The 19,916-nt window shown below is 42.3% G+C and overlaps 1 protein-coding gene across 4 annotated transcripts in view; it reads right to left on the bottom strand.

The window, feature by feature from the left end:
- The window catches only part of CDKAL1 (CDKAL1 threonylcarbamoyladenosine tRNA methylthiotransferase), a 1,068,031-nt gene that overhangs the window by 257,738 nt on the left and 790,377 nt on the right, over nucleotides 1–19,916 (bottom strand). For all 4 annotated transcript variants that reach the window (XM_073566117.1, XM_073566115.1, XM_073566114.1 and 1 more), the window contains exon 13: nucleotides 11,702–11,764. In XM_073566117.1, the coding sequence (XP_073422218.1) occupies nucleotides 11,702–11,764 (63 nt within the window). The remainder of the gene's footprint in view (nucleotides 1–11,701; nucleotides 11,765–19,916) is intronic.

The raw sequence follows: 19,916 nt of genomic DNA, 5'->3' as shown, positions 1-19,916 counted from the left end.
TCTAAAAATATATCAAAAATGTCCCTGAGCAGCAATGGTGCAGTAAAGAACCTTGCCTGAAGATATTGGTAGCTCTTCTACCCCAGATCAAAACCTGGTTATAGCACACAATGGAGCAGCGTTCAGAGAAAGAGAAGGTAAAGATCTTTCCCCAGAACAAAATACTTCTTGGGCTCATGGCCTACAGAAAATAATTTTGGTATAAAGCATGTGGGTCTAAAAGATGATAAACGATGACTTATGAAAATTCAGTTCAGATTCATGCAAGGTTCTTCTGAAGTACATGTCTTTCCACAGATGATACGGTTTTCTGCTGTGTTGTCCATCTGTTTCCATTTCAATTTCTAATGTGCACCATCGAAATTCCTTAGGGAATGACATAAGGATCAGCAGAAGAGTATATGTCGAGAGACTTGATAAGCATGGTCCAAGAACGCGTCTGCTAATGTGTGAATAACGGAAAGCAACAAGAGCCTCGAGTTACACCTTTTCACTGTTTTCTGCCAATTAAAACTTGAAGCAGGAATATTATTAGGATCCAAGAACAAATGTCTTCGCTTAGTCTTGAGAAGAGTTTACATGCTTATTTCAGGCAATAGAATAACCACACTCTGCTGTGATAATTGAACATTTTTATTTCCATTATTTGCTACAAAAATGAGTCTGGAAAAGGCATTTTCAAATATTTGGCAAATGCAGTCAGCTACAAGTTAAGAATTACAGAAAAAGGAAGTCCAGCTTTTGGCCGAGATCAGAATATCAAATACCTCAATATAAATGGTCCTTCTCTACCAAAAATACAACACTGCACAAAATGTGTTCATAGCAAAGCTTCCAGTGTACAACACTAGTGGAATTTATGCAATGCATTTACTGCACTGATCAAAGACCTATTCAAAGAATGAATTTCCATGAATTATAGGAAACCTGTCACCAGGTTTTCCCACTACAAAGTACGGCCACCATCTTTAGCTCCTCTTTATCAGTAGTCTAGCAACCTGCATATAGGCCCCAACCCCCTCTGCACAGACCAAAATATACCTTTATATTTCCCCAATATGGTGCTGTCCGTACTGATGGGTGTCGCTGGACTTGCTTGGCGCCTCTTCTCTCCATTCAATCGTGAACCTCTTGCCCTGCTTCATGGGGCTGACACGTCCTGCTTCATGTGGACCAGGACAGGAGGATGGCCATAGCATGGAAAGAGGAGGCGCCAAGCAAGATCAGCTACACCCATTTGAATGGACCACGCAATATGACGGCATCATAAAAAGTATTTTTGGGCTATGCAGAGGGGGTTGAGGGCCTATATGCAGGTAGATACACTACTGTAAAAGAGGGAAAACATGGTGGAGTTAGTTTATAGTGGGAAAACCTGGTAACAGGATCCCTTTAAATAACAAGACACTTTTAGGAAGTGAGAGTGCATTTTTATAAACCTATCGAGTAAGGTTTGCAAAAATAATACAGCTACTGTGCCATATGAGAGATCTGCTTTTGGCGGATGTCTCCTAAGAATGTGCCATGAAGCCAACCAGTGTGGTAGGACAGCTACTGAGCTGTACAGTTTAACACCTTTTTAGCAGAAATGATACCACTAATGGCTGTTTGGTTAATGAGTAATTTTGGGACTTCGATACTGATGGCCTGTACTTAAGATAAGGCATCTATATCAAACACTCTGGTTCTCCACTGGTCATGTCCCTTAAAGGGGTTGTCCCGTTTCAACTTTTTTTTGGAGACTAGGTGTGCACAAGTGTAAAATTTGAGTGATGTACTCCTCTCCACGGGTGTAATGCTACCTGTTTATTACTGAGCATGGTGGCTCGTGCCGTCTATATCAGCAGAGCTGCTGAGCTCACTGATTGGCAGCAGCAGTCATGTGCACACTAAATGTGATGTCACCGATCAACAACCTGGAGAAGCAGCACTGTCCCTGGGGAGAGTGACTATATAACCCTGGTATTTTACATCTGTGCATACCTATGGGACAAAAAAAATATTAAATTGTTACTACCTTTTATTTAGCCTGTGGGACTCCAGGGAGCGGTTTTGTGGTTTATTTACTTCATTGTTTTGTAGGTACAGAGATGTACATTTTGCAGTGGTTACAACACTGCAGCTCAGTCCTATGAAAGTACCATAAATCAGTCTGATCTGCAATACCAGGCACAGCCACAAGTAAATGTGAAGCACTGTGCCTTAGGGTACCTTTACACATAGCGACGCTCCAGCGATCCCGACAACGATATGACCTGGTAAGGATCGCTGGTACGTCGCTACATGTTCGCTAGTAAGCTGTCAAACAGGCAGATCTACTCAATGACGCAGCAACGATACGGCGATCCATATAACGACCTCGGCGGTCGTTGGGACCTTGTCACACAGCAGCTATTCTGATGACTCACGCTTGTGTCCCTGAGTTCTGAGTCGCCAACGAATTCGTTCATGGTTGTTATGCTGTCAAACACAGTGATGCATGATGGCCAGCGAGACACCAACGATCAAAAAATGGCCTGGGACATTTGATCATGATCAGCAAGATGGCAGCGGGGGGCCGATCGCTGCTATGTGTCACATGTAGCGAGATCGCTGTTGCTTCACAAAACCTGTGACGTTTCAGCGATCTCGCTAACGATCTCGCTATGTGTGACGGGGCCTTTACAGGCAATAAAGGGGAAGCAGCAGTAGTCAGACCTTGACAGTCCTTTGAACCAACTGAACGATATTTTATTTTTTTTGGCAGCAGCCACCACAGATTTTAACTTGATGGCAATATTTAGGATAGGCTACCTAAATAATAGTCCTGGAAATCTGTTTTACTCTGGTGAGATTTGTAATCCGTCAGGTGGGATAAAGCTTTTGACAGTACCTTTTTTTTTCTAACAGCAATATTAATGTTCATGACACATCTTCAGGTTTCAAAACAACACATTTAACGTAGGTTATAGACAGACCAGACCACTATTTATTACATATGTATGTGCATTGCTTCATGTACAGTTGAAACTAGAAGTTTACATACACTATAGAAAAATACACATATGCATGTTTTTCTCAATATCTGACATGAAATCAGAAAAAACCTCTCCTGTTTTAGGTCAATTAGGATTATCATAATAATTAATATTTGCCAAATGCCAGAATAATAATAAAGTCAAAAGTTTACATACACTAAGCTTGCTATGCCATTTCTGGACTGCCCGTAAGATGATGTTATGTGTTTGAAAGCTTTTTTGACAACATCTGAGTTACCGTATATACTCGTGTATAAGCCGAGATTTTCAGCACTTTTTTGTGCTGAAACTGCCCCTCTCGGCTTATACACGAGTCATTGCTGTCAGGGAAGGGGGAGCGACAGGAGCCGGCAGCTGTAGCACAGTGACAGCTGCAGCCGCTGGCTAACAGAAGACATCATACTCGCCCTCCTGGCGTCGAGGTGTGGAGCGCATATTCATTACCTTAATGAGCGGTACCATGTGACCACTCTGTACAGGAAGAAGCTGCCAGCCCCGGGACAAGGAAGATGCAGGGATGAATCCAGCGCCAGAGCCAGGAGGGTGAGTAGTACGGGAGGGCGGAGCCATGCACGATGGGACAGGGGCTAAGCCATACAGGATAGGATGGGGTGCTGAGCCATACAGGATGGGATGGGGGCTGAGCCATTCATGATGGGACGGGGGAGCTGAGGAATGCGGGGCAAGGGGAGCCACACATACCAGGACAGAACGGGGGAGCCACAGACAGGACGGGGGACCCACATACCAGGACAGGACGGGGGGAGCCACAAACCAGGACAGGGGGAGCCACATACATGACAGGGGGAGCAACATATAGCAGAACAGGATGGGGAGGAGCCACATACAGGACAGGGGGACCCACATAGCAGGACAGGACAGGGGACCCACATACCAGGACAGGACAGGGGACCCACATACCAGGACAGGACGGGTGACCCACATACCAGGACAGGATGGGGGACTCACATACCAGGACAGGACGGGGGAGCCACATACAGCAGGACAGGATGGGGGGAGGGAAGTCACATACAAAACAGGACAGGGGGAGCCACATACAGAACAGGGGGAGCCACATACCAGGACAGGGATGAGGGGACAATGCATACACGGCTTATACTCGAGTCAATAAGCTTACCCAGTTTTCCATGGCAAAATTAGCTGCCTCGGCTTAAACTCGGGTCAGCTTATACTCGAGTATATACAGTAATTAGAGACACACCTGTGGATGTATTTTAACGCACACCTGAATCACATAGCATCTTTGTGCAGCATCATGGGAAAGTCTCAAAAAATCAGCCAAGATATGAGGAAGAGATTTGTGGAATTGCACAAGTCTTGCTCATCCTTGGGTACAATTTCAAGATACCTGAAGATGCCTCATTCATCTGTACAAATAATTATACGCAAGTACAAACAAGATGGGAATATCCAGCCATCATACTGCTCAGGAAGGAGACAGGTTCTGCGTCCCAGAGATGAACGTACTTTGGTCCGACATGTGCACATCAATCCAAAGACAAAAGCAAAAGACCTTGTGAAGATGACGGAAGCTGGAAAGATTGTTTCAATATCCACAGTGAAACGAGTACTGTATCAACATGGGCTGAAAGGCCACTATACCAGGAAGAAGTCATTTCTCCAAAATATACATAAAAAAGCCAGATTAATGTTTGCAAATGCACACAGGAACAAAGACCTTAATTTTTGGAGACATGTCCTGTGGTCGGAGGAAACTAAAATTGAACTTTTTGGGAATAATGACCATCGCTACGTTTGGAGGAAAAAGAGAGAAGCTTGGAAGACAAAAATACAATCCCAACTGTGAAACACGGGGGTGGCAGCATCATGTTGTGGGGGTGTTTTGCTGCAGGAGTGACAGGTGCACTTCACAAAATAGATAGCATCACGAGAAAAGAAGATTGTGGCAACACTGAAGCAACATCTCAAGACATCAGCCAGGAAGTTAAAGCATGGGTAGAAATCGATTTTCCAAATGGACAATGACCCAAAACATACCGAAAAAATGGTAAAGTGGCCTAAGGATGGCAAAATCAATGTTTTGGAGCGGCCATCACAAAGTCCTGATCTCAATCCTATTGAAAATTTATGGGCAAAGCTGAAAAGGCCGGCATGAGCAAGGCGACCTACAATCCTGGATCAGTTACACCAGTTCTGACAGGAGGAATGGGCCCAAATTCTGACCAACTATTGTGAGAAGCTTGTGGAAGGATATCCCAAACGTTTGACCCAAGTCATTCAGTTTAAGACCAATGGTAGCAAATACTAATGAAATGTATGTAAACTTTTGACTTTGCAGTAAGTAATAAAAATGCCTTAAACATTCTCTCTCATTATTCTGGCATTTGGTAAATATTAATAATTATGGTAATCCTAATTGACCTAAAACAGGAAAGATTTATTCTGATTTCATGTCCAACATTGAGGAAAACATGCGTATGTGTCTTTTTTATATAGTGTATGTAAACTTCTGGTTTCAACTGTATGTCTGACAGTCAGTTGAACAAACCTGTGAGAGGGGGTAGGGGATGACGGTTAGGACCAATGACCAGCCATACTACTGTTACAAAAATCTGAACAAATAAGGTTTCTTGTCACTATTGCTTGGTTCACGGTGTACTTTTTCTTGGGGCAACATTAAGCATATATTATGGTAATCCTACAATTTTACTGCTACTTGAAAAATTATGTATAACCATAACTAATTAGTAGCCAAAAAAATGTACAAGGTTTAAATCGATCAGCAGTAGTTTTACTCCCTCTACATTAGATCCACAGTGACAATTTGTGTGGTCCACAACCTACTCATCACCGAAATGTATATACAGTATATGTCCATTTCTAGTATATACTTTGGATATAGCTAACACAGAGAAACTCAAAGAAACACATCATGAAAAATAGCCTCACCAAAAACTTGTCAAAAGACAAATGCACTAGCAGGATGCAGCACGCCCCCACTGATAAAGGCTGGAGCAGCCCAGGTGCATTCTAATGATGAGAACAACTATCCACTCACCTAAATATTGGAGGGGTTGGCTGCCTAGTAGAAAAAAATGCACACAGATAAGGCTTGCATAGGACGCTAGTCACACAGGTAAGTGTGATGCAAAGTGTCTAGATAACAGCTTATTGGTGAGTGGGTGGTTGTCCTCATCAGTAGAGTGCACCTGTGCTGCTCCAGCCTTTATTAGTGGGGGCCTGTTGCATTTGTCATATAGTTTGGATATGCCGTAACTGGCTCAGATGGTAGTAGCCCTTTAAATTTTATTGTGGCGATTCAATGCAGCCATTCAGTCAGAAAGCTTTTAATTCTAGCCTTTGTGCGAAGTTGGAGAGTGGAATGGCACCTCTCTGCCCAACTAACACATGGGACGGAGGAAAGGCCAACCAGTGTACCAGACTGACTTTGGAGTTACTCGTGCTCCGCTTCAGTCTATTTCTCATGCAATGATTCATCAATAACCTATCAGACATCCTTGATTATATATCCAGTGTGTGTAAGAAGCTAGACTCCGCTTATTTCACTTTGCAGTGTCTTACTCCGTAGACAAGATTACGGTTTACACCATCTACATTCTACATTCAAATTCCTTATTAGCTCCTAACAATGTAGCAGCATCTTTTTCCCATGCGTCTACCCATCCCGCAAGTAATTATATTTCCAAGTAATTAAAACAAATTACTCATTTTTGTTTCCTAATCTAATAAGCATATGCTTATATTGTAATTTTCAAAGAGCTCTGTAGACAACATGCATACATCAATACTGTTATTACCATAACACAATTATTATTGATATCCATTTTATCCAAAGAAGATGAAATGTTAGATTGACAAAGCTATGATGAATAAAGAACTATGTGTAGAAGAATGCCGGGCTTTATTCTGAGCAGATGCAGCGAGAACACTGCCTGACATGCTGACATTTTCCACTAAATAAATACATAGCAGAAATGTAAAGATCAATTTCCTTGTATTCCAAAAGTACAAAGAAGGCAGTTACAAGCCCGATGTAATATAGCTATGTATCCTCTATCACTGAACCGGCTCATTATCTCTTCAAATTGCCAATATGAAACTTAGAAGACTTCATTATTAAATTATAAAACAAAAATACAGCAATGCGTCTATACCAGTGATTTTGGCCTTGATGGGGTGCAGCATACTTCCCATCATCCTGCATATGACCGAACAATCCCACTATCCCAGGAAAACGCGCTTCTTTCTCAGCAGGAAGGATCATAGATTGGGAGAAACATTCCCTTGGGCAGATCCGTATCTAACTAGTCCATTCACACCACATCTAAATGTCTTTTTTGGCCAATCCAATAATAGGTCCAAGGCCAATATAGTTCCGAAGTCACTGGGATAGCTCATGTACATACCATTCAACACCAACAAAAAGAAGCTCAGCACCATATCTCAATAAAAAACTGTGAAAATTAATCAATATAAAATATATGCATAGATTCCACAATGATCAAGCATATTGGCCAATCACACAAAGATGGGGGGTTGTGTAGGGTGGTTATGGGGGCATCATACTATGTAGGTAGATCTGTGGGGGGGGCCTTTGGGTGTCAACATTCTGTGGGCAGGATGTACTGTGGGACCATTATACTGTGGGATGCGTCACTGTGCTAGGGGCATCACCGTGTTTTTGGTGTTACTGTTGGGGTATGGTACTGTGGGTGCTTGCAGGGGGCATTATACTATGCGCTTGAGGGGTAATGTACGGGCATATGTACGGGCATTCATTGTAGCATGGTACCATACTCTGTGGGTGGCACTTTGAGGGACATGATACAGTATGGGGATTATAAAAGGGGTATTGCAGAGGGTGGGAACACTACATGCTACAATACATGTCCATGCTTTCTTGTGATTATACCAAACTGATAGTCCTACATAATTTATAATTTTTAATTTTTTTAATGCTATTATTTATTTCAAGAGAGTGAGGAGGGATTTCTATGCATGACACTGGCACAATTTAAAAATGTGCTCTCGTGAATGAAAACTTGGGCAACTAAGCAATGCTAGGGGTATACAGGAAAAAGCTAAACAAGTAAAACCTCAAACACACTAAGTAATAGTAATAACGTTTCTTATTATTTGTGGTGGCAACTTATTGCCAGCTTGTATACTACATATTACAACTCTGTACTTTGTTTGAGGTCTCCATGTCAATACAAAGAACAAATGTGTTCACCTGAAGTCAGTCTAAAGATGGACAGAGGTGAAAGTTGTAATTAGTTGATTAGTATATCTATTTTCCTTATTTGCCTTTACTGCTTGCACAGCTACAAGTTCAGAGCTCTGGACATAGCACTAAAAAGCCATAACATTACTTTTAGTTGCAAATGCCCTAATACTAATGAAAACTTTTTTCTATACATTAGAAATCTGAACATTTTTCATTTTGTGGTGCACCAAAGGTAAAAGGTGGACAGGAGATCCCAGGTGTCTAGAGTAAGAAAAACATCAGTCACTGTGAAATTAGCTTAAATCTAGTTTCTGACTTTCATGCCCCAAAAACACTCAGTCACTATAACCTGTTGGCAGCTGTAAACTCTGCTCCAGTATAATAATTAGAGGCTATTAATACCATACTTTTCATCTTAAGAGAATATCAAAGATGACAAAGGAAAATACCATTCACCTTGTAGATAGTCGTCGTAGCTCACCTGCAAGCTTTCAGAGGCAAGCACCAAGTGCACATTAAAACAGGTCAGGAGAATAGTTCTTGGCAGCTGGAAAAGTCGCTCGCTAGCCAGACAACTTATAATAATTTATTAAAAAGCTCTAAAACAAAACATCAAAAGGGATATATCTGCAGTCACATTCTATTCCACATTGCCTAATAACTAATTTGTAAAGGAGTGTGTAAGTCTTCACAAGTAAAGCCAAAATCATTTGAGGACACTTTGATATAATGCCACAAAGGATATGAACATTGGAGGCAGCGGGAGAAGAGAATGGCCACGTGCCATTAAAAGTGCTAATAAAAGAATAATGGAATTTCCTTGTGCTATGAATAAAGACGATATGCTGCCTAAGAGGAAAAAAGGAAAGACAAGTATCAAACACTACGCCACTTTTCGGCTTTACGCTGATTGATCTGTTCCTGCTTTTCTTGAACTTGGGTATTACCTTACAGGAAAACATTAAAGGGCACCTGTCACCTACATAAACATTAGCCTGCCATTTTGTGTATCTAACGTGCTCTCACGAGAATACAGTCTATTGATTCATCACTGAGAAATCAATTCACAGTGAGAAACTCAGCTTGGCCTTTACGAATATTAATTTGTCCACCAAATGTGATTCGCCACGATGTGCCCAACCAGAGCGCATAAATAAATATCAGGATGATGTAGAGCTATGATGCACAAGCCAAGCATCAACTGTACCATCTAGTGACACCTTCAGCATTAGCCATGAGATAAATAAAAGTTAACACAGTCAATTTCAACCGTGTTTTTCCCCTCCTTTCAATGCTTCATCTGGCAATATTTGAAAAAAAAAAAAGTTATAACACCAGCACAGCTTTCCTAGTCATGTTCCCTTCGTGAATTTCAAAGAAGCTGTAGCTATGACCACTTGGCGCCTCTTAGTTGGGCACACAATCTTCATCTAGTGCAAACTTAAATAGGTGCAAGGATTCATTTAGTCACTGCAAGCGTCAAACAAAATCAATTTGTCCCTGTAAACTACAGTAGGGAAAATAAGTATTTGATACACTGCCGATTTTGCAAGTTTTCCCACCAGCAAAGAATGGAGAGGTCTGTAATTTTTATCATAGGTACACTTCAACTGTGAGAGACAGAATCTAAAAAAAAATCCAAAAACAGAACAGAAAAACAGAACTTAAAATTTAGTACAGAATCCTTTGTTTGCAATTACAGAGGTCAGACGTTTCCTGTAGTTCTTGATCGAATTTGCACACTCTGCAGCAGGGATTTTGGCCCACTCCTCCATACAGACCTTATCCAGATCTTTCAGGATTCGGGGCTGTAGGTGGCCCACTTTGAGTTTCAGCTCCCTCCAAAGGTTTTCTATTGAGTTCAAGTCTGGAGACTGCGTAGGCCGCTTCAGGACCTTGAAATCCTTCATACGGAGCCACTCCTTAGTTGCCCTAGCTGTGTGTTTTGGATCATTGTCATGCTGGAAGACGCAGCCATGACCCATCTTCAATGCTCTTACCGTGGGAAAGAGGTTGCTGGCCAAAATCTCACAATACATAACCTATTCCATACTCCATTCAATACGGTGCTGTCGTCCTGTCGCCATTGCAGAAAAGCACCCCCAAAGTATGATGATTCCCCCACCATGCTTCATGGTTGGGACAGTGTTTTTGGGGTTGTACTCATCCTTCTTCCTTCAAACAGAGGAGTTGATATCAAAAAGTTCTATTTTTGGTCTCATCTGACCACATCACCTTCTCCCATGTCTCCTCTGGATGATCCAGGTGATCATTTGCAAACTTCAAATGGGCCTGGACATGTGCTGGCGTGAGCAGGGGGAACTGCAGGATTTTAATCCATGACCGCGTAGTGTGTTACTGAAGGTAATGTTTGAGACCGTGGTCCCAGCTCTCTTCAGGTCATTGACCAGGTCCCCTTGTGTAGTTCTGGGCTGACTTCTGACCTCTCTCAGAATCATCCTTACCCCATGAGGCGAGATCTTACATGGAGCCCTAGACCGAGAAAGATTGATAGCCATCTTGTGTTTCTTCCATTTTCTAATAACTGCGTAAACAGTTACTGCCTTCTCACCAAGCACCTTGTGTATTATCATGTAGTCCATCCCAGCCTTCTGCAAGTCTACAAGTTTGTCTCTGGTGTCCTTAGACAGCCCTTTGATCTTGGCCATGGGGAGAGGATGGAGTGTGATTGAGTGTGTGGACAGGTGTCTTTTATACAGGTAACAAGTTCAAACAGGTACAATTAATACAGGTAATGAGTGCAGAGTAGGAGGGCTTCTTAAAGAAAAACTAACAGGTCTATGAGAGCCAGAATTCTCGATGGTTGGTAGGTGATCGATACTTATTTCTCTGGAATACGACATAGGATTGCAGATATCAAGGTATAATTTTATTCAGCTTCTAATAACCTGCATGTCCATATGGACGGCTTAGGAGGGTTGATCCTACAGACAGATTCCCTTTAAATATGACAAAAAGTAATAAGGTAAAAAATATTGTTGAATTTTGAAATGTCGTTCTTTAAAGAATCGATACTTTAATCTCTGCTATCTCTTAGAGGTGACACTAGAGACCATTTTCCTCTATGAAGAGACTATTTGCATATATTATTTCCCAAGGAGCATTGCCTGCCTATAAGCCTAACTATGCAATTTTGGCACTTTCTTTAATGAGAAAGTCTATCCCTTAGAAATCCTGGTGGAAAGACAAAGCATACATTATAGAAGCAATATGTAAAACTGATATGGCTATGAATAAAGCAAATAGTAATGCAATATTGCAAAATTACATTCTTGAAAAAGGGCATTTACCATTTTGCAGGGAAACATTGCCTTCAATGCCTGAAGGTTTTTCTTAACTACTGGAAAATATTTGCCTTACAAATACTCAAGTAATGTACTGACCAAATACAAGACAATGATGTGGTTGGCCTCTAATGGACGGTAAACTTTACCTTGTGGTCGTATGGATTGTACGAATGAAAGAGTTGGGACAGTTCTTTTGTTCGCTGCTTCTTCTGCAAGAAAAAAACAAAACAAAACACATATTAGACACCTGAGGCATCTGGTCGCATCGGACAAGAACTGTGGGCTTTTACTAGAATTTTTCGCTCAGTAGGAGTGAAATTACTTTCTGCAGACATGGACAGGGGTGGTAATGAATTACATCAGTTTGTGTAATACAAGTGCGGGATTAATAATTAAGTCTGTTTTGTAAATAGCATTGCTCGTTAAGTGATCTATTCAGAGGTACACAGTTTCCATCACATTCGCTTTGAAGCTGTGTTTACCTAAACATGGTGGAATAATCTGCTGGTAAACACATCCACATCTGACAACCTCTACGTGGGATGCAATACCGTACTCTAAAAATACCAGGATTGGGCTGGAACGCGGACAGTGCAGGGCCACGTACCCCGTAATCTTCACATTGATAGGAATTCCAATGGAGAAGGGACGTTCCGCCTGCGTCACTGGTGTAGAATCACCAAGGTCTATGCAAAAAACCTTTAGGCTATGTGCCCACGATGAGTTTTTGACCTTACATAGCTTCTCTGACTCAAAAATTAGGCCTCTAATAGATCCAGCAAAGTGGACAAGATTTATCGAAATCTCCTGCCCTCTGCGCTTCTTTTTTACTCAGAACACAGTGATGCGTTTTTCAAATCCACAACCTGTCAATTTCTCTTGAATTTTCCGTGTAGATTTTTTCCCATAGACTGGCATTAGACTTCAAATCTGCAAGTAAAGAACGCACACCCGTTTTTAGTGCATTTCTGAGACAGAAACGCATAGAAAGTGCAGGTAATCCGCAGTAAAGTTTTGTCAAAGCAAAACACCAGGGAGTATCAAAAGCAAAGCAGCTTTGATTAAAAGATGACATAGCAACTAAAGACAAAAACGAAAGGCTCAAAAAAAGCAATGAAAAACACATGTAAAAAAAAACAAACTCAAAAACACAATGAAAAAACGCAAGGAGCCTAATTTAGCTAACAAGTGCAGAAAATCTGCAACATCAAAAACTCACTAAAAGCTCATCGTGTGAACGCAGCCTTACTGTGAAACATAAAACTACACGTTTCAGCACAGAACTAGTGTCTTCGTCAGGCATAGTCATTTTGTAGCTCTTCTAAGTTTAACATATTACTGCACCAACTGTGATGGTCATTTAATAGATTAGTCTGCCTGTCTGACAGCTGCAGATTGTACAGAGCAGCAGGGAGGAGGCACACTGAGAAGCTATGGATGGAGGCTAGGCAGGCGGAGAAGCTGTTTATCTTTCATAAAGCATAATACAGCCACTTTGTCATTTATTTTGAAAGTACGTACAACATCCTCATCAGGTTTACTTAATATTGCATGTAGTTTGTAAAGTACACACCACTAGACTTTGGCTCCATTTTGCTGGTTGCAATGGCTCTCACAAGTACACAAGTTTGCTATTTGCTTTCATGTTCTAACTAATTTCAGCCATTTCCCAACAGAATCATTTGAGCAAAGAGGCTGAGACTAGTCGGCGTGTGACAATGCAAATTACAAATATGGAGTCATGTCATGACCACTTCAAAAAGCAAGCGGAGCTGAATCCTAGCAGTGTCTACATTACACACCATTAAGATTCAGTAAAAGTAGGGTTTGCCAAAACTTTCCCGAGGGGTGTAATGGACAATACTGATGAACAAACTTGCTCGGATAAAGTGTTATTCGAGCACGCTAGGGTGCCAAGTGTCTTCGGCATGCTTTAATAATATGTTCGAGTCCCCACGCCTGCATGTCTCGCGGCTGTCAAACAGGCAATCCTTGCAGCAATGAGATATGCAGGTGCAGGGACTCCAACATATTAATCGAGTACACCCAAAGATACACCTTATCCCAGCACGTTTGTTCATCACTAGTGGACAACCCCTTTGACGGATACATATATAGTGGGCCCTTTTGTATCTACTGTAATGGATGTACTGTATCTACAGTGCCTTGCAAAACTGATATACAAAACTGATAGAGACATAACCCAAGCGACTTGCAGCTTTAATCGCAGCAAAAGGTGGCGCAACAAAGTACAGTTCTGGCCAAAAGTATTGACACTCCTGCAATTTTGTCAGATAATACTCAGTTTCTTCCTGAAAATGATTGCAAACACAAATTCTTTGGTATTATTATCTTCACTTAATTTGTCTTAAATGAAAAAACACAAGAGAGAATGAAGCAAAAAGAAAAACATTGATCATTTCCCACAAAACTCCAAAAATGGACCAGACAAAAGTATTGGCACCCTCAGCCTAATACTTGGTTGCACAACCTTTAGCCAAAATAACTGCGACCAACCGCTTCCGGTAACCATCAATGAGTTTCTTACAATGCTCTGCTGGAATTTTAGACCATTCTTCTTTGGCAAACTGCTCCAGGTACCTGATATTTGAAGGGTGCCTTCTCCAAACTGCCTTTTTTAGATCTCTCCACAGGTGTTCTATGGGATTCAGGTCTGGACTCATTGCTGGCCACCTTAGAAGTCTCCAGTGCTTTCTCTCAAACTATTTTCTACTGCTTTTTTAAGTGTGTTTTGGGTCATTGTCCTGCTAGAAGACCCATGACCTCTGAGGGAGACCCAGCTTTCTCACACTGGGCCCTACATTATGCTGCAAAATTTGTTGGTAGTCTTCTGACTTCATAATGCCATGCACACGGTCAAGCAGTCCAGTGCCAGAGGCAGCAAAGCAACACCAAAACATCAGGGAACCTCTGCCATGTTTGACTGTAGGGACCGTGTTCTTTTCTTTGAATGCCTCTTTTTTTTCTCCTGTAAACTCTATGTTGATGCCTTTGCCCAAAAAGCTCTACTTTTGTCTCATCTGACCAGAGAACATTCTTCCAAAACATTTTAGGCTTTTTCAGGTAAGTTTTGGCGAACTCCAGCCTGGCTTTTTTATGTCTCGGGGTAAGAAGTGGGGTCTTCCTGGGTCTCCTACCATACAGTCCCTTTTCATTCAGACGCCGATGGATAGTATGGGTTGACACTGTTGTACCCTCGGACTGCAGGGCAGCTTGAACTTGTTTGGATGTTAGTCGAGGTTCTTTATCCAACATCCGCACAATCTTGCGTTGAAATCTCTTGTCAATTTTTCTTTTCCGTCCACATCTAGGGAGGTTAGCCACAGTGCCATGGGCTTTTAACTTCTTGATGACACTACGCACGGTAGACACAGGAACATTCAGGTCTTTGGAGATGGACTTGTAGCCTTGAGATTGCTCATGCTTCCTCACAATTTGGTTTCTCAAGTCCTCAGACAGTTCTTTGGTCTTCTTTCTTTTCTCCATGCTCAATGTGGTACACACAAGGACACAGGACAGAGGTTGAGTCAACTTTAATCCATGTCAACTGGCTGCAAGTGTGATTTAGTTATTGCCAACACCTGTTAGGTGCCACAGGTAAGTTACAGGTGCTGTTAATTACACAAATTAGAGACGCATCACATGATTTTTCGAACAGTGCCAATACTTTTGTCCACCCTCTTTTTTATGTTTGGTGTGGAATTTTTTCTTTTTGTGTTTTTTCATTTAAGACAAATTAAATGAAGATAATACCAAAGAATGTGTTTGCAATCATTTTCAGGAAGAAACTGAGTATTATCTGACAGATTTGCAGGGGTGTCAATACTTTTGGCCACAACTGTATTAAGTTAAAGGGGCCGAATAATATTGCACGCCCCACTTTTCAGTTTTTGAATTTCAACAAAAATTTAAAATAAACAATAAATTTCGTTCAACTTCATAATTGTGTCCCAATTGTTGATTCTTCACCAAAAATTTACATTTGGTATCTTTATGTTTGAAGCATGATATGTGGGAAAAGGATGAAAAGTTCCAGGGGGCCGAATACTTTCGCAAGGCACTGTGTGTAGATTTTATACTCTTGTGAAAGGCATAAACATAACACTATCCTGTGGATTAAAAAGCAGCATCTACCCCTTACACAATTTTAAGAACATTCCGTTACATATTGCACCATCCTTCATGACATGAACCTTATAATTATTAATCAAAACATTCAAATATCTCTTAATATTTCAATTTCCTCGTACACAATAAAGCTTTAATTAAGTTTTCCTATTTTTAATTAAAATCCCACATATGCTATTCCCTTGGAAGGTAAGAACTACAGAAGAAATAACTTGATCTGCTGTCACATTCAGGTCCCTAGAAAAACACTTCAGATAAATGATGTGTCAAAGACCTTTAGCATTCACAATTTACTAAAGGTATGATTTTTGCAGTTTTCCTTGTGGTTACACCTGTAAAGAGTTGAATTTCGTATTTCACACTACTACTCGTATTAGAAAAAAAATTTTTTTCAGCAGATTCTGCTTATTATTAAAGGACAAAAAAAAACCCCACAGGCTATAACACAGTATGTCAAACAAGGAGCAGGAAGAGTGATTACCGCGCGCTCACGGTGTAGTGAGCAGTGACGTTACAGCTCCCTGCACCACCCCAATGACTGGAAGCAAGCGACTGCAGAGAGAATACAACCTTATCAGGTCCCATAATCCTCTCCCAAGTAGCCGGTAACTGAAGTTAAGACTGAAGGGATTTGCACTGCTTGTAGTGTTCGGGTACTGTCACACTTGGCGACGCACCAGCGATCCCAACAACGATGCAACCTGGTAGGGATCGCTGGTGCGTCGCTACGAGGTCGTTAGTGAGATGTCAAACAGTCATATCTCAACAGCGACGCAGCAACGATATGACGGTCGTTGGGACCCTGTCTCTTAGACCTGTAGTATTGAGGTCGCTCTTCGTTGTCCCTGTCAAACACAGCGATGCATGCTGGCCAGCAGGATACCAGCGATTAAAAAATGGCCCAGGACATTCGAGCACGAGCAGCGACATCGCAGCAGGGGCCCGATTGCTGCTGTCACACGTAACGAGATCGCAGGTGAGATCGCTGTTATGTCACAAAATCGGTGACGCAACAGCCATCTCGCTATGTGAGACGGGGGCTTTAGAACATGACGGACAGAGGAGCCCTCCCCTACACCTAGACGACTGTGCTTCACTCGACCCTCACTTAAAGATGCAATGACAGGAGCAGCAAGACTGAGCCAGTTGATTTTTTGCGGTGATTTTGTTTTCTTACTGTTACTTTTATTCCCCAACTTATCATTGCTTGTACACAAGGCTAACACACGATCTGGGTATACATGTCTTTAGTACTTATGGTTCTTGTTTGCAATGAGGAGTCACGTGCATCCACCAGTACCACAAATAAAATTTTATATACCCACCTCAGTTTGTGGTTATTGATATGCACTTGTCGGCTTACTGGTTGGCTTTCTGTGTGTTTTCATGCCTGAGTAACGGTTAAAGGTGTTGACCGTGATTTTTATATTGAAGGCCTATCCTTAGGATAGGTCATCAATAATTGATTAGTGGTGGTCCAACACCCAACACTCACACTGATCAGCTGTACCTGGTGCCATCTACAGCTGGATATCCTGAGTTGCACACTGTACAGCACAGCTCCGTCAACTGCCAAGCGGCCATGGACAGTTACTGCACATCTGCCCCATATTCAAATCAATAAAATGTGGATATGTAGTTCCCAGCAGGGTGCACTATGCAGTTGACAAAAATGTGCTGTGCAGCACTGCAAATGATCATATCTAGACACCATTGGCAACAGATACAGATGATCAGCAGTGGTGCTGGGAGTTGCAACCCCACCGATCAGATATTGATGACCTATCCTAAGGGCAGGTGGAGAAAACCGTTTTTTCAGTCCGAACGCGATTCGATAAAACATTGGATCGCAATTGGACCAATGTTATTCCATGGAGCTGCACACACAAGATTTTTTCTCCAGACTGAGCCGATGCAAGGAAAAAAAAAATCGATTGTTGCTCGAGTTTGACACAGTATTCGGATCAAACTCGGCTATGTAAGTCAATGAGTCTGTGGAAGCCATCGGACTGCACTTGGATAACTTCTGCGTTAAGTCTGATTTTCATTGACTGACAGAATGGAGAAGATGGAGACATTTTTCAGAGAGAATCTGATCACATGGTGCTGATACCCTGATCAAACGCTGATTAGAGTTTGATCAGAGTGTGATTTGCATAACTGACCTGATTCTCATGGATGAGTGAATATACAGTCATCTGCACCTAGCTTTAGAATAGGCCATCAATATAACAGTCCAGGACTACCCCTCTCAGTTTTATATTGTACAGCCAATCATTGTGAGCCATTGGGTACAAAAAAAATAGACATTTAAGTTTAATATAACTAAAATATCCATAAACTAATTTCAGTGTTATCATGAGTTAAAACTGAATTGGTGTAAAAAGACATTACACATCTATTATAGCAAAGACGAAGCTTCGGAATCGTAAAGTGCGGTCTGACACCAGAGTACTAAAAAATCTCCTCCTGGATGTATAACTTTCATACATTATATCCGTTCTTGTTCTCCGACCGCAGATGTAAACAAATCTACATACTATTGGAAGAGTGGAGTGACCTTGAGCGGCTGACAAGACACAATGCAATGCTTCACTCTTCAACCATGAATAGAGAAGAGAGAATATTCTTTGCAATTTGTATTTCGAGTATGATGCTCAGGCTGAGAGGTGAAAGTCTCAGCAGACGCTCCTAATTTGCAGGCAAAGCATTGTCAAGTTTTGGATAAATTCTTCCTTATTAAATATGAAACTTACGGTACACAAGAGAAGCAAAACAAGAACACAACACTTTGTCTAACGCTATTCAACCGTAGACATTAACAAATCTCCAGTCAAATTAATCAGCCATTCACCTTCGCTTGACTTTGGAAAAAATTCACATACTGTGGCATTTTGGCAATCAACAGACAACACGGCTAGCCCTTATCGTAATGCAAAATGTCACCGAGATTGGAATCATATGGTGATCAGGTGGCAGCAAAAAGTCTTCAAGGTATCGTTCACATCCAGTGTTAAGATGAAGCACTACAATAAAACATTGAGTGCGCTTCACGTGACATTTCATTGAGAGCTTAAGGATTAACTAGTGCATTATAGATTGAAGGCCAGTGTATATACACCCACTAGAATACTAAAGGCCCTTTTACATTTAGCGATGCACCAGCGATCCCGACCACGATACGGACCCGGTCAGAATCGCTGGTGCATCGCTAAACGATAGCTAGTGAGCTGCCACACAGGCAGCTCTCACAGCGAAGCAACAGCGGTCGCTCTTACCTTTCAGATGCGGCGATCCTGACGTCCTCCCGTCCGCCTCCACACGTCACTCGTCAGCGCCAGCAGGAAGCGCCCGACGAGAAATGGAGCTGCGCGATCAACGACAGACAGCGGGGGAGCCGGTCGGAGGTATCACACCGATATCGCTATAACGTCACAATATCGGTGACGTTATAGCGATATTGCCAGCGACATCGCTATGTGTAAAACCCCCTTAACAGTCTGCGTCACGGGGGAGGACAATTTTGCTAGTTTACGATTTATTGTGTTTTCTAAATCAAAGCATGCGTCCTTTTGACGGTGCGCCGAGCGCAACCAAATTGCAAGAGGTTGTGTTTGGCGCTGGTCGGCGCACCGTCAAACGGACGCATGCGCCGCCAAACGCATACTGCGCACGGCCTGCGTCCCCAGTGATAAAGGTAGGGGACGCAGGATGCATGCAGCGTCATGCGCCAGTAGGCGAAGCAACCAGAGAAGGTGCGGCAGGGGGCGGGGCTTAGCGGCGGCTATGCGCAGGCCGCCGCTGCGCCCTGAAACGCTAATGTGAAGCCACCCTTACACTTTTATTTGTAAGCATTGGAGCCTGCAGGCAACGAATGGATGGTAGATCACCATTAAGGCTGGGGTCACACTTGCGAGAAACTCGCACGAGTCTCGCGTCTCAATACCCGGCACTGCCACCGGCACTCGGAGACTAGAGTGCTCAGCTGCACAGAAATACATGCAGCCGCACACTCCGATCCCGAGTGCAGGCGGATGTGTTGGGTATTGAGATGCGAGACTCGTGCAAGTTTCTTGCAAGTGTCACCCCAGCCATTAATAGTCGGCCGCATTATATATATAGGTAGGCCACATGCCTCTCTAAGCGTCCAACTGAAGGCACTAAACAACCAATTTTGATGAAAGTCTGCAGTCACTTTATGTGACTGCAGAT

Source organism: Dendrobates tinctorius, unplaced genomic scaffold (genome assembly GCF_039654945.1).
Source record: "Dendrobates tinctorius isolate UK_male_01 unplaced genomic scaffold, ASM3965494v1 ptg000004l, whole genome shotgun sequence".
Lineage (NCBI taxonomy): Eukaryota > Metazoa > Chordata > Amphibia > Anura > Dendrobatidae > Dendrobates > Dendrobates tinctorius.
Note: the sequence above shows the minus strand (reverse complement) of the source record. Positions and strands in the feature narration are given on the sequence as shown.